Source organism: Rhinatrema bivittatum, chromosome 2 (assembly GCF_901001135.1).
Source record: "Rhinatrema bivittatum chromosome 2, aRhiBiv1.1, whole genome shotgun sequence".
Lineage (NCBI taxonomy): Eukaryota > Metazoa > Chordata > Amphibia > Gymnophiona > Rhinatrematidae > Rhinatrema > Rhinatrema bivittatum.
In genome coordinates, this window is record NC_042616.1 from 209,349,460 (window position 1) to 209,361,924 (window position 12,465).

Genomic DNA, 12,465 nt, shown 5'->3' on the forward strand with positions numbered 1-12,465 from the left:
GTTATTTGTTTTATTATTTTTTAACTTTTTATTTATGCATTTCAAATATACAGTCAAGAACAACCTTGCCATAGTTAAAAACACAAGTAATCCATTAACAGTGAGTTCAAGGGGAAAAATAAAATATATATGTATATTCTGAATTTTGATCTATAAGTCACATATGGGTAGGACAAAATGAAGCCCAAACTAAATTGGTCCCACCAGGGACTGCGTCAACAAGCTAAAGCCACCCTCTTAATAAGAAAACTTTCCAATTGAACTGGATCATAAAACAAGTATTTATCTCCTTGCAATTTAATAATACATTTACAGGGAAACCTTAACTGGATTCTCTCTCTTTTAGACAAAAGCAATTTCCTTGATGAGTCAGGCCCTAAGTGTGCTAACTTATCAAGCTATTTACATAAAAGACACCGGAACTGCAAGCACTAATTTTGAGCCTCTAGCACATTGGAAAAAATTATATTATCAAAAAAAAACCTGCTTTGTAGAGGATCAGAAAATATATCAATTGCCAAGAAATTTAAGCTAACGGGCGGATTTTAAATGCCCTGCTCGCGTAAACCGGCCGGATTTACGCGAGCAGGGCCCTCGCACGCTGGCGCGCGCAGAGCCCCAGGACGCGCGTAAGTCCCGGGGCTTTTTTAAGGGGGCGTGTCAGGGGCGTCGCAAAATGATGTGACGTTTGGGGGGCAGGCCCGGGGGCGTGGTTTCAGCCCGGGGGCATTCCGGGGGCGTGGCCGCGCCCTCCAGAACAGCCCCTGGGTCGGGTCTTGGCGCGCCAGCAGCCCGCAGGCGTAAATCCATTGATAAAGGTAGGGGGGGTTTAGATAGGGCCGGGGGGGTGGGTTAGGTAGGGGAAGGGGAGGGGAGGGCGAAAGAAAGTTCCTTCCGAGGCCGCTCGGAGTGAATGGAGGCAGGCTGCGCGGCTCGGCGCGCGCAGGCTGCCCAAAATCGGCAGCCTTGCGCGCGCCGATCCCAGATTTTATAAGATACGCGCGGCTACGCAGGCGTAACTTTGCGCGCGCCGGCCGGCAGCCCTGCTTCGTCCTCCGGTCCCGGGGGCTGGTCTGGAGGCCTCGACCACGCCCCCGGGCCCGCCCCCGAAACGCCACGGCCTGCCCCCGAAATGCCATGTCGTTTCGGGAACACCCCCGGACACGCCCCCTCCCGCCCCTTTTCAAAAACCCCGGGGCTTTACGCACGCCGGCGCGCGAGGGCCCTGTGCACGTAAATCCGGAAGGATTTACGCGCGCAGGCCTTTTAAAATCCGCCCCAAAGAGTGCAGCCCTTGTGGATTCCTCTTCTGCTGAACTCTCCAAGATCTGTTTGAGATTCAAACTGTCTTGAATTCTGCTTCAATAATCACCTTAAATATGTGAGAATATGGGCAAGGGCCATGGAACCTGAAATTTCAGCCCATCTCTGCCTTTCACCTTGAAGCTTGCAAAAGTACTAGTGTTCAAAAATGCATTTGAGCAGCGCAGATAAATTAACATAGAAACACGGAATATGATGGCAGATGAGGACGAGGAGGCCCACCTAATCTGCCCCAATGTACTTGGTAGTAATAAGCCATTGACTTCCAGTTGATCTCTGGCTTTTTCTTTACTCTTTTGCCACCAGGGGGAAGCAGTCTGAATTAACTTCACAGGTCAGTGTGCACTGCACATTGGTCACTAGGGGATCCTCTGTGCTTACCTCATGCCTTCTTGCATTCCATTACCCGTCTGGTGCCTCCGCAGCTTCCATTGGGATTGTTGTTCCATGCATTCACCGCCCTTTCAATGAAGAAAGGCTTGGAGCTTCCTATTCTACAATGTCATTTCCATTAAAAAGGGCTTGTCTCTTCTGCAGCATTTACATTTATACCTTTGAGGTATTTGAAAATCTTATCATAACCTGCATGTCTCTCCTCTCCCCCATGAGATATATATATATATATATATATATATATATATATATATATATAAGGTCCCCAAGTCTCATTTCATAGGGCTTTTGTTGCAGATTTTGGTAGCCAGTCTGTGAAATGTCTATATCTCCAGGTGAAGTCTCATCAGTAATGTGTACGAGTCTGTGGCCTATATTAATTATTTGATAACTATAGTTAAGATCCTGTTTTATAGATCTTTGTAAAACAAAAAAAAAATTATGTTGCAAGTTTTAAAGTCAATTATTTGTTTATCCATATATATTGGGTGTGTTTTTTTAAGATGGAGACTTAGTTCATACTTTAAAATACTGAATTGCTGTTCTCATTGGATGCTCCAGGTTCCCATACCTTTAATTGTATCATCATAGGAATTATCCCAAGAACCAATTATAAAGAAATCAGTTTTCTGCAGGACCAATGTATTTACTATACACAATTATCCATCTGGAATTTCACTAAAAATGAATATTCTTAAAATATACAGGGTGCCCATGGAAAAGTAGCCTGCCTCCAATGCACTGGTATTGGAGACGGGCTACTTTTCCATTGGCCACCCTATATAACAAGAAAAATAATGAATACATAGGTATTAGCGCACATTACGAGAATATGTTTATAGTACTAAGTATTCCAATAAAATTTGTGATTTGGACATTATTTTGTTGATTTTACTGGAACTCAGTTTGCAATGTTAGTACACATTTACTATTATATATTAGTTGCCAATAGGAATATTATAATGGCAGGAAGAAGTAAGACTTGGCAAGGATAATTGTCTTGAGGGTATGTATTCTAACAATCAGGGAGAAGCAAATTTCAACCTGAAACTCCCAATACTAGAAACTGAGTGAAACTTGTCGCCATCTGCCTGCCGTGCAAGCCTATTGCTGAAAGTCTTGCCCAGAAAGAGATCAGATATCGGAAGGAACGAATATAATATAATATAATGCCCAGTCTGGGCATTATAAAGGAAATCTAGTGTTTGCCAAAATATACCACTTTATAGAAAGTTAGAGATGTCAAATCCAAGTTTCATATCAAGAAAGAAAAGAAGGGAAGACGTTATGGGCAACTGCACTGACTCATTTCAGAGTTTCGTACGAAACGATATCCTTTTGAAAATACTTCTCATATAAATTTCGTTTTCACATACTTAAAAAAAACAAAATAACAAAACTCGTAAACTAATATGGTGAGGCTGCGATGACCTCACCGCAACGTCTCATTCAGGAGAGCCCTGCTACTCTTATTTCATTTCCCAATCGCCCATTCATTCTTCCTTCCTATAATTGCCACTCCCCTTACAACCAGGTCCTTACTTGCAAAATAAAAAACTATGGAAGAAAACTGGACTTTCCGCGGTCCCCCAATAAATACAAGACCATGGCTGGGGCATGCAGCTCACTCTCCTCTGGCCAAATCTAAGCCGGCTGCCAGCCCAGAGAGAGAAGAAGAAGAAGCGCGGCATGGAGCTCCCACAGACGAGTAAGTAACCCTCCGCCGACCAATGGCGAGCGAGAGAGCGAGCGCGCGGCCGGCAGGAAGCGCCCGTGCGCGGCGCCGAGGCTTCCCCGAAGTTCACTCTCTGCTTCCCCTCTTGTCTCTGACAGGCGTCTCCTTCCTGCCAGCTCTGATCCTGACGGCGCTGCTGCTCCTGGCTGGCAGCCGGAGCCTGGCACGGGCAGCCGCTCTGCCTCCCGCCGATTACTCGGGCGAGGAACTGTCGGAGCCCGACTCCCCCCAACCCAACTACCTGTCCTTGGCCCTGCTGATCCAAAGCGAAGCGGCCACGCTGAAGGCAGAGGTGAGTCCAGACAGGCGCACATATACACACAATACTTACATTGCATGTGCACCCAGAGAGATCTCAGAACACATAAATGCGTGCGCACACACCCACAGACTCTGTGCCCAAAATTACATGCACACAAAATTTCTGAACATATATATACACACACACATATTTGCATACACACGTTATAGCCACATTATATGCACTCTCACATTCACACAGATCTCAGAATATATAAATGCACATACTATACCCCACAATATCTGCACACTCACACATTTCAGAACATACACAGAGCTCAGATTAAATGCACACACACCGATCTCAGAACATATACACAGTATTTGCATATTATTTATGCACACACACACAGATCTCACAACAGAATTACTTATACACACTTTTCTTAAACACAAAGCAATTTATATGGTGCCCTGAGGTGGTGCTGCTATAGCCAGGGTATAAGGGAATTATATTGGGAACCTTGGGAATTGTGGCTTTAGCCAACGCTGGGGCTGATTTATGTAAAGTTTGCAGCAGTTTTGTGCAGATGTTTTCCCACTTTGAAAGTACTGGGATTTTCATGCTGATAAAACTAGCACAGGCCTTTAATAAATCAACCCCATTCATCTTAAAACTGACAGCAACCAGCTCAGGTTATCTTGTTTTATCCTCTTATCTGGCCAAGGTAAGTAATGGCGTTAACAGCAAATAAGGAGATATATACACCCACTATTCTAGATATGAAAAGCAAGTTCCACCCAGATGATTTCAGACCATGCTCAGTGCCTTATCCCTCAACCTTGCCCTTACTGTTAGCACTTCCTCTGCCAAAATACATAAGTAAAGGGAACATCTATAGTTTAAAAAATAATTTACTATTCAACATAAAGCTACTCCACGTCCTATAGTCACAAAGTATGAGCTACCACAATGCTTTTCTTTTTCTGAGATCAGTTTAAAATAGCAAGCCATTTCATATTTTACAAAAGCAGATATTCCTCATACCAGAGGAAAACAAGTTCAGTTTTTATTAGTTGGATAATTACAGCAGATTCTTAATTATCACCAGAAAGAAAACATAATTATGAAAAATCTCCATTATTTAAAATTATACAATGAACCAAGAAAATCATAGGGTCCTATTTTATGCATTGTACATGCACTCATATGCGACTACTGGTCTGAAAGGCTAGGACCCAATTTATCAACAAGTTGTGAACAGGAAAAAACCTCTCTCAGTACTAAAATCACAGGGGGGGGGGGGGGGGGGGGAGAGGACAGGGGACCAGAAGAGGACTTGCGTCTGGACACGTTTCAGGATAACATCTGAGTAACTGAAAAGCCATTCTCAGACCTGCCAGCTCCAGGCTGATTTTACTGGTTTCTAAATAGCTCTGCCTTCTGGTTCTGCAACGGGGAATGGCTAACCAGGATAAGCAGACACTGCCCTAGAATCTGTAATGCAGAGAACCAGTGCCCAGGGATCTTTCTGCATCATGTTCCAGCATTTGGTAATTAATATGGTTGAAGGTGGAGATAAGGAGAGATGACCCTGCAATACGGCCAGGCTTGCCACATTCCTGAAACTATTATTAGCATCATTGTTCCTCTTTTGGTCTTTTTCTTTAAGTCTTCTTTATCATGTGCCCTAGTAAATTTTATTTCTTTTCTAAGTTATATCCATTTTACAAAGGCCACACTCCATATAAAAACAAAAAATCAACTATTTCCCCTCTGTCCACTTTGCATCAGTTCTTGCTTCACATACATCTGTTTGATGCCTTCAGGTCAGTACAGAGGCACCTTACCTTACTTAGATTCAGCATGGTGGGAGTATCTTTCATATCCTTCAAACACTAGTGTTTCCTCAGAAATAAAATCATAAATAGAGCAAATGGAGGGAATTTTAACAAGTTGGTATGTTTTAGCCACACATTTTGCAATATCCAGAAAAAGCTACTGTCACTTTAAGAAATTTAAAGTTTCATCTCATATTCTTGCATAATTCTGTGTGCTCAATGAAACTAACTGCAGTGTTCAGAACTGCATTGCACCCTACATACTCTGTCACATCCTGTTAATTAGCAATCTTTGAACAGCCTATTTCAGCATGAAATCTGCTTGTTACAAAGATTTTAAGAAGCTAGTGTCTATACTGAGCACACTCCCAATGATGCAAGTTATTGGATTTATTCTTTGAAATGATATACAATAAAGGTGTTTTTTTTTTTCCTTTTCCCAGCTATGTAATAAGTACACTGTATGTGATAACAGTATGGAAGTACTTCTGCAAAATAATCTGGACCTCCCAAAGATCACAGCAGAAAATGGATGCTTTAAATCTGGATTTAAAAGGGTAAATATGAAATTTATGGTATCCTTCTACCTATGTATAGAGTACTGATTTCCCATGCAATTGCTTATGATAATATTGTTGTTATTATAGGACAAATGCCTGCAAAAGATCTCCAGTGGCCTTGTGGAATTCCAGCCATACCTATTAGTTGTGGAAAATACATTTACCACTGAAGGAAAGCTAGTGCAGTCCTTATGCCACAAAACAAAGCATCTGGCAGCTATAGTGAAACTGATGGTGAGTTTTCTAACACAACTCAAGATTTTAGACTGAAAAAAGATGTCACACAAAAAAAACTCCACTTTTTTTTTGTTTTACTTCACACAACCTATTTGCCTCTTAAACAGCTTTGTCTTTCTTCCTGGAATGTCTTCCAGTTCTGTTTTGATCTTCTCCACAATCATAGTTGGTTCCAGTTCAGGCAGAGTTTCTGCAGTTCTCTGGGGCTCTATTGGTGATAAACTCACTTTGATAAGGTCCTGGTACATGACGAGTTGTATAATAACACAGTATTTCTCAACTTTAAAGATTATCTTCTTGTTCCATGATTCCAACATTCACTACATGTGATATAACACCAAAAGAATTAGGACCAGATTAGAAGATCTCACACACAGTCTACAAAAGAAAACTGTGCTACAAGCCCTTGCCTGAGTAAAATGTTTAGATTGGTGGTACATTAATAAATATACAAAATCAAGGTCCTGAATTGTGGAGAAAAAAAAATCTAAGCAATTACATAAAGGCACCATGAAACCTGCTGCACTAAATGTCTCCCTTCATATTTTTGCAAAATAAAAAGGGGGATGTTAAACAATTTTTGGATTTGAGTCTGCAAAGCTGGAATAGTTTGAGCAGATTTTGTTTCACTCAAGATTGCACCTTGAAGTTGGTTGGTTGGATGTGTTCAATTAGAATGACATTTGTGGAACAGATCAGAAAGTGAAAGCACACAGCAATGCTGGATCAATGAGGAAATGTTTTTTAGAGCATTACAAGGAAATCTTTTTGGTTTAAAAAGTTACAGAAATATATTAGCACTTTGCATGTATCTGTCTTGCCTCTAGGTAGGGTTGCCAACTGGCTCCATGTTTTCAGGACAGGTTGATGAGGTTGTAGTTTTACTCCACCGCCTGCATGGACCTTTTCTTAGGGACTGCAATAGGAATGCCATGCAGGCGGTGGGGTAAAACTAGGACATATCACAAAATAGAGCCAGTTGGAAACCCTGCTTCTAAGGTATTGGGTGAAAACATAAGCAAAACAAGGGAATGTTACTTTTTCATATCTAGGTACCACATGCACCTCATATACCAATTTAAAAGTCCATTTTATTCTGAATGTGTAAAAACTCAAGCAATTTTGCAAGCTGTATGAGTTTTAACATTTATTTAAAAATGCACTTTTCAGTCAGCATACAGTATGCACCCAAAAGAAAGCCTGGCAGATGGCAGGAATTGCTTCTTAAATGGTACCCCCTTCTATAAAAATAGATATTAAAAATTGTTTTAACATAAAAAGAAAAATCACCAAATTTGCAAAAAAAAAAAAAAAAACCATATCTGAGATGACTACTTTTAAAACTGCATGTAGTTAAATGTAAGCTTTAATTTCCTGCTCAGACGACACCTGTACAAAACAAATTGTGCAAAGACTGCAAACTTTAAATCTGATTCTGGACGTTTCCACAGATAGCCTCTCGTGCCTCTTAAGGTCTGTGCCCTGTGACATCAGCACTGGGAAATTCAGACCATCCTCCTCCTGTCCATATTTCAAAACTATTAAATGTTAATATTTTGCAAAAATGAAGCATCAGTGTCTTATCAAAACATTTGATAAGACACTGATGCTCCTTCCAGTTCGAGTGCCCCTGTTTTATTGTAACTTCTACCACTTTTCGCCTATTGTTCAAGTTGATGTTAATGTTATTGCACCATTGATCCTTGTAAACCGATATATGATTGGGATCATGAATGTCGGTATAAAAAAGCTCTAAATAAAAATAATAATAATAATAACAAAGAGGGGTAAGAATTTGTAATGATATACAATGCAATTTGTGAGTTTTTCCCCTTTGAACTGAAAAATAAAAACCAGCTGATCAAAGTTTACTGACTTAGAGTAGATAATACTATACTGGTGTGAAATCAATCTTGATCCAACAATATGTATAGAGTTTATAAAGTAAAATGTTTTCTAGAATTGTGTTTTTCTACTTTAGACACAAATTAGCAATCTCAAATTTATATTCAAACAGATGCATGTCTCATGTATATGCATGTCACATATATATGCATGTCACATGTACACATATATACAGAGAGAGAGAGATGCTTTAAGAATCAAATAAATGTTCAGCCTCCATAGTTCATCTTTTTCATACAGAAGAACCTTACTCTAAAACCATTTTGTATTGCTTGGTAAACTAAAGACTTTTGGTTTCTTTGCGACAGATGAAAAATCCCAATGCCGTGCCCATTGCAGATAAACAGCAGACCCTCCTGCCTAAACTCCAGACAGATGACACCTGGATGCAAAGAGTCAGTACCCGCCTAATTCTGCGTGACTTCACTCTCTTCATAGAGAAAACCATCAGGGCCATTCGCTTTCTCAGCACAAAGGGAAGTCTTCACCCATGAACGTTCTAGTTCAAATGATGTATGAACATTCTAGTTCAAGTGAGCTCCTTCTGTTACAAATCTGCTGTGCAAGGCAGATGAAGAATTTTGTTCTTTATTAAGAATGAAAAGTTGTAATGAAACCTTCATGCCTATTTTAATATTTATTTTTAAAATATTTATTCATGCTATATTTTTATAATAAATTATTGCTAGGTATTTCTATTTTTGCTTTGTCAACTGATGTTATGTGACTTAATATTAAATTATACCTGCATTTACTTGAAAGATTTGACATTAAGAAATGTCAAGTTATTTGAAAACCTTGAAAGATATTAAATTAAGCTAATGTATATATATATATGTATTAAAACAAATAAAAGTCAGTTTTCAGAATCACAATGGATATTTGTCAGTTATTATAACCCACTAACCATATAATTGACGTGATACCTACATTGGCACTAAAACCTCTAGTATCATATATCACTGCCATTATTAACCTCTCTCTAAAGGAAGGATCTTTTCCAGATATGCTAAAGGGCACTATCATCAAACCCATTAAAAAGAAAAAAAACTTGGATTCGTCTATATTAAGCAGCTATAGACCCGTATCTAATCTCCCTTTCCTAGCAAAATTAATTGAAAAAACGATACAAATACAACTGACTGAGCATTTAGAAGCTAACAACATTATATATCCATCCCAACATGAATTCAGAAAACACTATAGTACCGAAACAATTACTATCATTAACAGACACAATACTTAGGGGATTCGATAGTGGCCAACAATACCTTCTGATTTTACTAGACCTTTCATCTGCGTTAGATACGGTGAACCATGCAATATTATTACAAAGACTTGAAGAAATAGGACTTAGCGACATTACTAGACAATGGTTTGAATCATATTTAAAGAACCAATTTTATCAGGTACAGATAAACAATACTCTTTCAGAAAAAAACATGTTAAGAGACAGGAGTACCACAGGGATATGCCCTTTCAGCTATGCTTTTTAATATATATATATATATGATGCCACTTTGTCATCTTTTAGCAGGATTAGGGTTCAATAATTATTTATATGCAGACAACATCCAACTAATTTTACCAATAGCCGATACCCTTGATAAAACTTTTAAACTAGCAGCCATGTATTTAAACATAATTAAAAGCTTTTAACACAAATGGAATTAGTAATCAACATGGATAAAACTGAATTTATTCAATTAGAAAGGCCTCTCAGATTATTCAAATACCAATAGTGATCAACGATAATTTAACAATTAAACTGTCCGATAAGGTACGTGATCTTGGAGTAATAATCAATAATGAGCTCAGTCTAAAACAACAAGTCACACAAAGTAAGAGAAGGCTACAGGAAATTAATGCCATTAAAACGCCTTAAACCACTACTTAGTCACAAGGATTTTAGAACTATTCTACAGTCCTTAATATTCGCCAGTACCGATTATTGTAATGCACTATTATTGGGTTTACTAGCTTCTACCATTAAGACCATTGCAAATTCTACAGAAGGCAGCAGCAAGAGTATTAATCGGCAGCAGGAAAAAGGACCACAACACTCCAGTATTAGCTGAATTACATTGGCTTCCAGTTGAATACCGCATACAGTACAAAGTTCTCAGCACATTACACAAACTGATATATGATGAGCACGCAGGTTGGCTTAACACTACAATACGTTTACATACTCCTCAAAGGGCACTACGATCAGCAAACAAAGGCTTACTACCAATTCCTTCAATAAAAACAGCACATCTCACACAGGTCAGGATAGGGCTATTTCACTTGCAGGACCAAAAATTTGGAATGCAATGCCCGTAAACCTTAGACTACAACAAGATTTCAGGTCCTTTTCAAACTTGGTTATACATACAGGCTTTTAAACAAATGGAAGGTGATTCTCAGAGCAAATAGTAGACATTTTCTTAGTATTTATGATTTTATTCTGTATTTTATTTTCTTTTATGCTCTTTTAGTAACTTTATATTTATGCAGTGCTGTTTTAAGCTTTCTTTTTTGATGTTATTTGATTATTAATTTGAATTTTTAGTATTACTTAATTTGAATTATAATTCTGTTATTTTATACTTTTATTGTTCGATTTGTAAATCGTTGTGATGGTACTGCCAAACAATGGTATAGAAAAACTGTCAAATAAATAGATAAACAAACATTTTGGCCAAACGAACTTGCTAACACCTTTTGCTTATAGGAGAGTGAGTCAAATAAGGTGAATCTGAGCATAGCATCAAAACAGTTTAAAGCCATCTTAGTTTTTGACTCCCTCATATAATCATCCTTTGTTAGGCATTCTGATAGCTTGTAATATACATATTTCTAAAACCTAGACCATATAGTTACACACAAATGAGTAGATCAATCTATAGGAAACAGACACTGCTTGTAGCACCACCCAACAGGATTAGATTTGAAAGCTATCACTTTAGCACTGCCAAGCAAGCAGCTGATGCTATGGACTTTTATGCTACTCTACAAACAGATTGGTATGAACTGCTGTAGAATTGGTGTGCTCAGTGGCCTAACTTCTGCCTAGGAACTAAATAGTGTAGAAAAAAGCCTTAATGGGCAATATGATATAGCAATCAATTACAACAAGACGTATTCACCAAAAATTACAATGAATAATCTAAGGGACCATCATATAAACCCCTCACTTTGATATCTTTTAGAGCCTTATGTGTGCTCTATCGATAAATCAAAGGGGTACTCTTAATCATTGGTCCAATAATTTATTTTTTTTTAAACATTTTTACAAAAATTACTAAAAAAGTGCACTACTTCCCCCTTTGTTGAAGTTAATTCATGCCCAACACTACCATGTTTCGCAAACTGCTGCTTCAGGGGCTGCAATCAGCATGTATTCAAATTAAAAACATTCCTTCTTTTCTTTTCAGTCCCGTTTTAATTTTCTGCAAAACAGTAAATACATACTTTAATGTCTTGATAATATTGAAAAAACTCATAATGGGAAAGAAACTTACGTTGATTGAGGCGGCTGATCATTTCTTCACAAAGTGTTTTCACCCACCAAAGATTCAGCGTTTTAACTGTGATGCCAAGCTTTTTAAATTTTCTACGTGATGACGTAAACACGATGACTCTACTTGAGAAAATTTAAAGGGACTACCAGAGATTACCTGACAGAGAACTCATATGTTGATGTAAACGTAATGACTCCATTCACAATGGTTTTAAAGGGGCTGCACGAGATTACCTGAAAGAGAACTTACTGAGTCCAAAAAATCATCGGCAAAACAATCACTCAAACCTTTGAGAATGAACTAAAATAGATCTTTCAACGAAACGCCATCCATTCAATCTCTTTATTGAGTCCTCGAGGAACCACAGTATGGAGTTTAAAAATCCATTTTTGCTGTTGTTGAAAAAGGCGAGTGGCTCTGTCTCCACCTCACCAGTGGGAAAACACTTTCTCCAGAATTATCCACCTACAATCTTGGATCTAATGATTATATTGCAAAAAGGGTTCAACTAATGGCTCTTCTATCTTTTGTGTTTTCAAACGAGATTTGTGTTCTGTCATCCGGACTCGAAAACTCCGCTGTGTCATTCCTACATATAACAATTTACAAGGGCATACTATGCAATATACCACATGAGTTGTCTTGCATGTAAATTCTGAAGATGGAACAGTTTTATGTCCTTGGAAGAGATAATTTTCAGAATCCAAAAGTTTTTGTTGACATA

At 38.5% G+C, this 12,465-nt stretch overlaps 1 protein-coding gene across 1 annotated transcript; it reads left to right on the forward strand.

The window, feature by feature from the left end:
- The first annotated feature begins 3,446 nt into the window (after positions 1-3,446).
- Positions 3,447-8,977, forward strand: IL6 (interleukin 6). The gene is made up of 4 exons (XM_029587062.1): positions 3,447-3,743; positions 5,977-6,090; positions 6,181-6,327; positions 8,544-8,977. Exons 1-4 carry the CDS (start codon positions 3,447-3,449, stop codon positions 8,727-8,729), a joined length of 744 nt encoding a protein of 247 aa, XP_029442922.1. The 3' UTR covers positions 8,730-8,977.
- Positions 8,978-12,465: the final 3,488 nt, after the last annotated feature.

Bases quoted from the DNA above. Each gene is read 5' to 3' on its own strand.
- IL6 (XM_029587062.1), top strand. From the start codon at position 3,447: ATGGCGAGCGAGAGAGCGAGCGCGCGGCCGGCAGGAAGCGCCCGTGCG. The intron at 6,091-6,180 runs GTAAATATGAAA...TTGTTATTATAG, and splicing joins TTAAATCTGGATTTAAAAGG to GACAAATGCCTGCAAAAGAT. The intron at 6,328-8,543 runs GTGAGTTTTCTA...TCTTTGCGACAG, and splicing joins CAGCTATAGTGAAACTGATG to ATGAAAAATCCCAATGCCGT.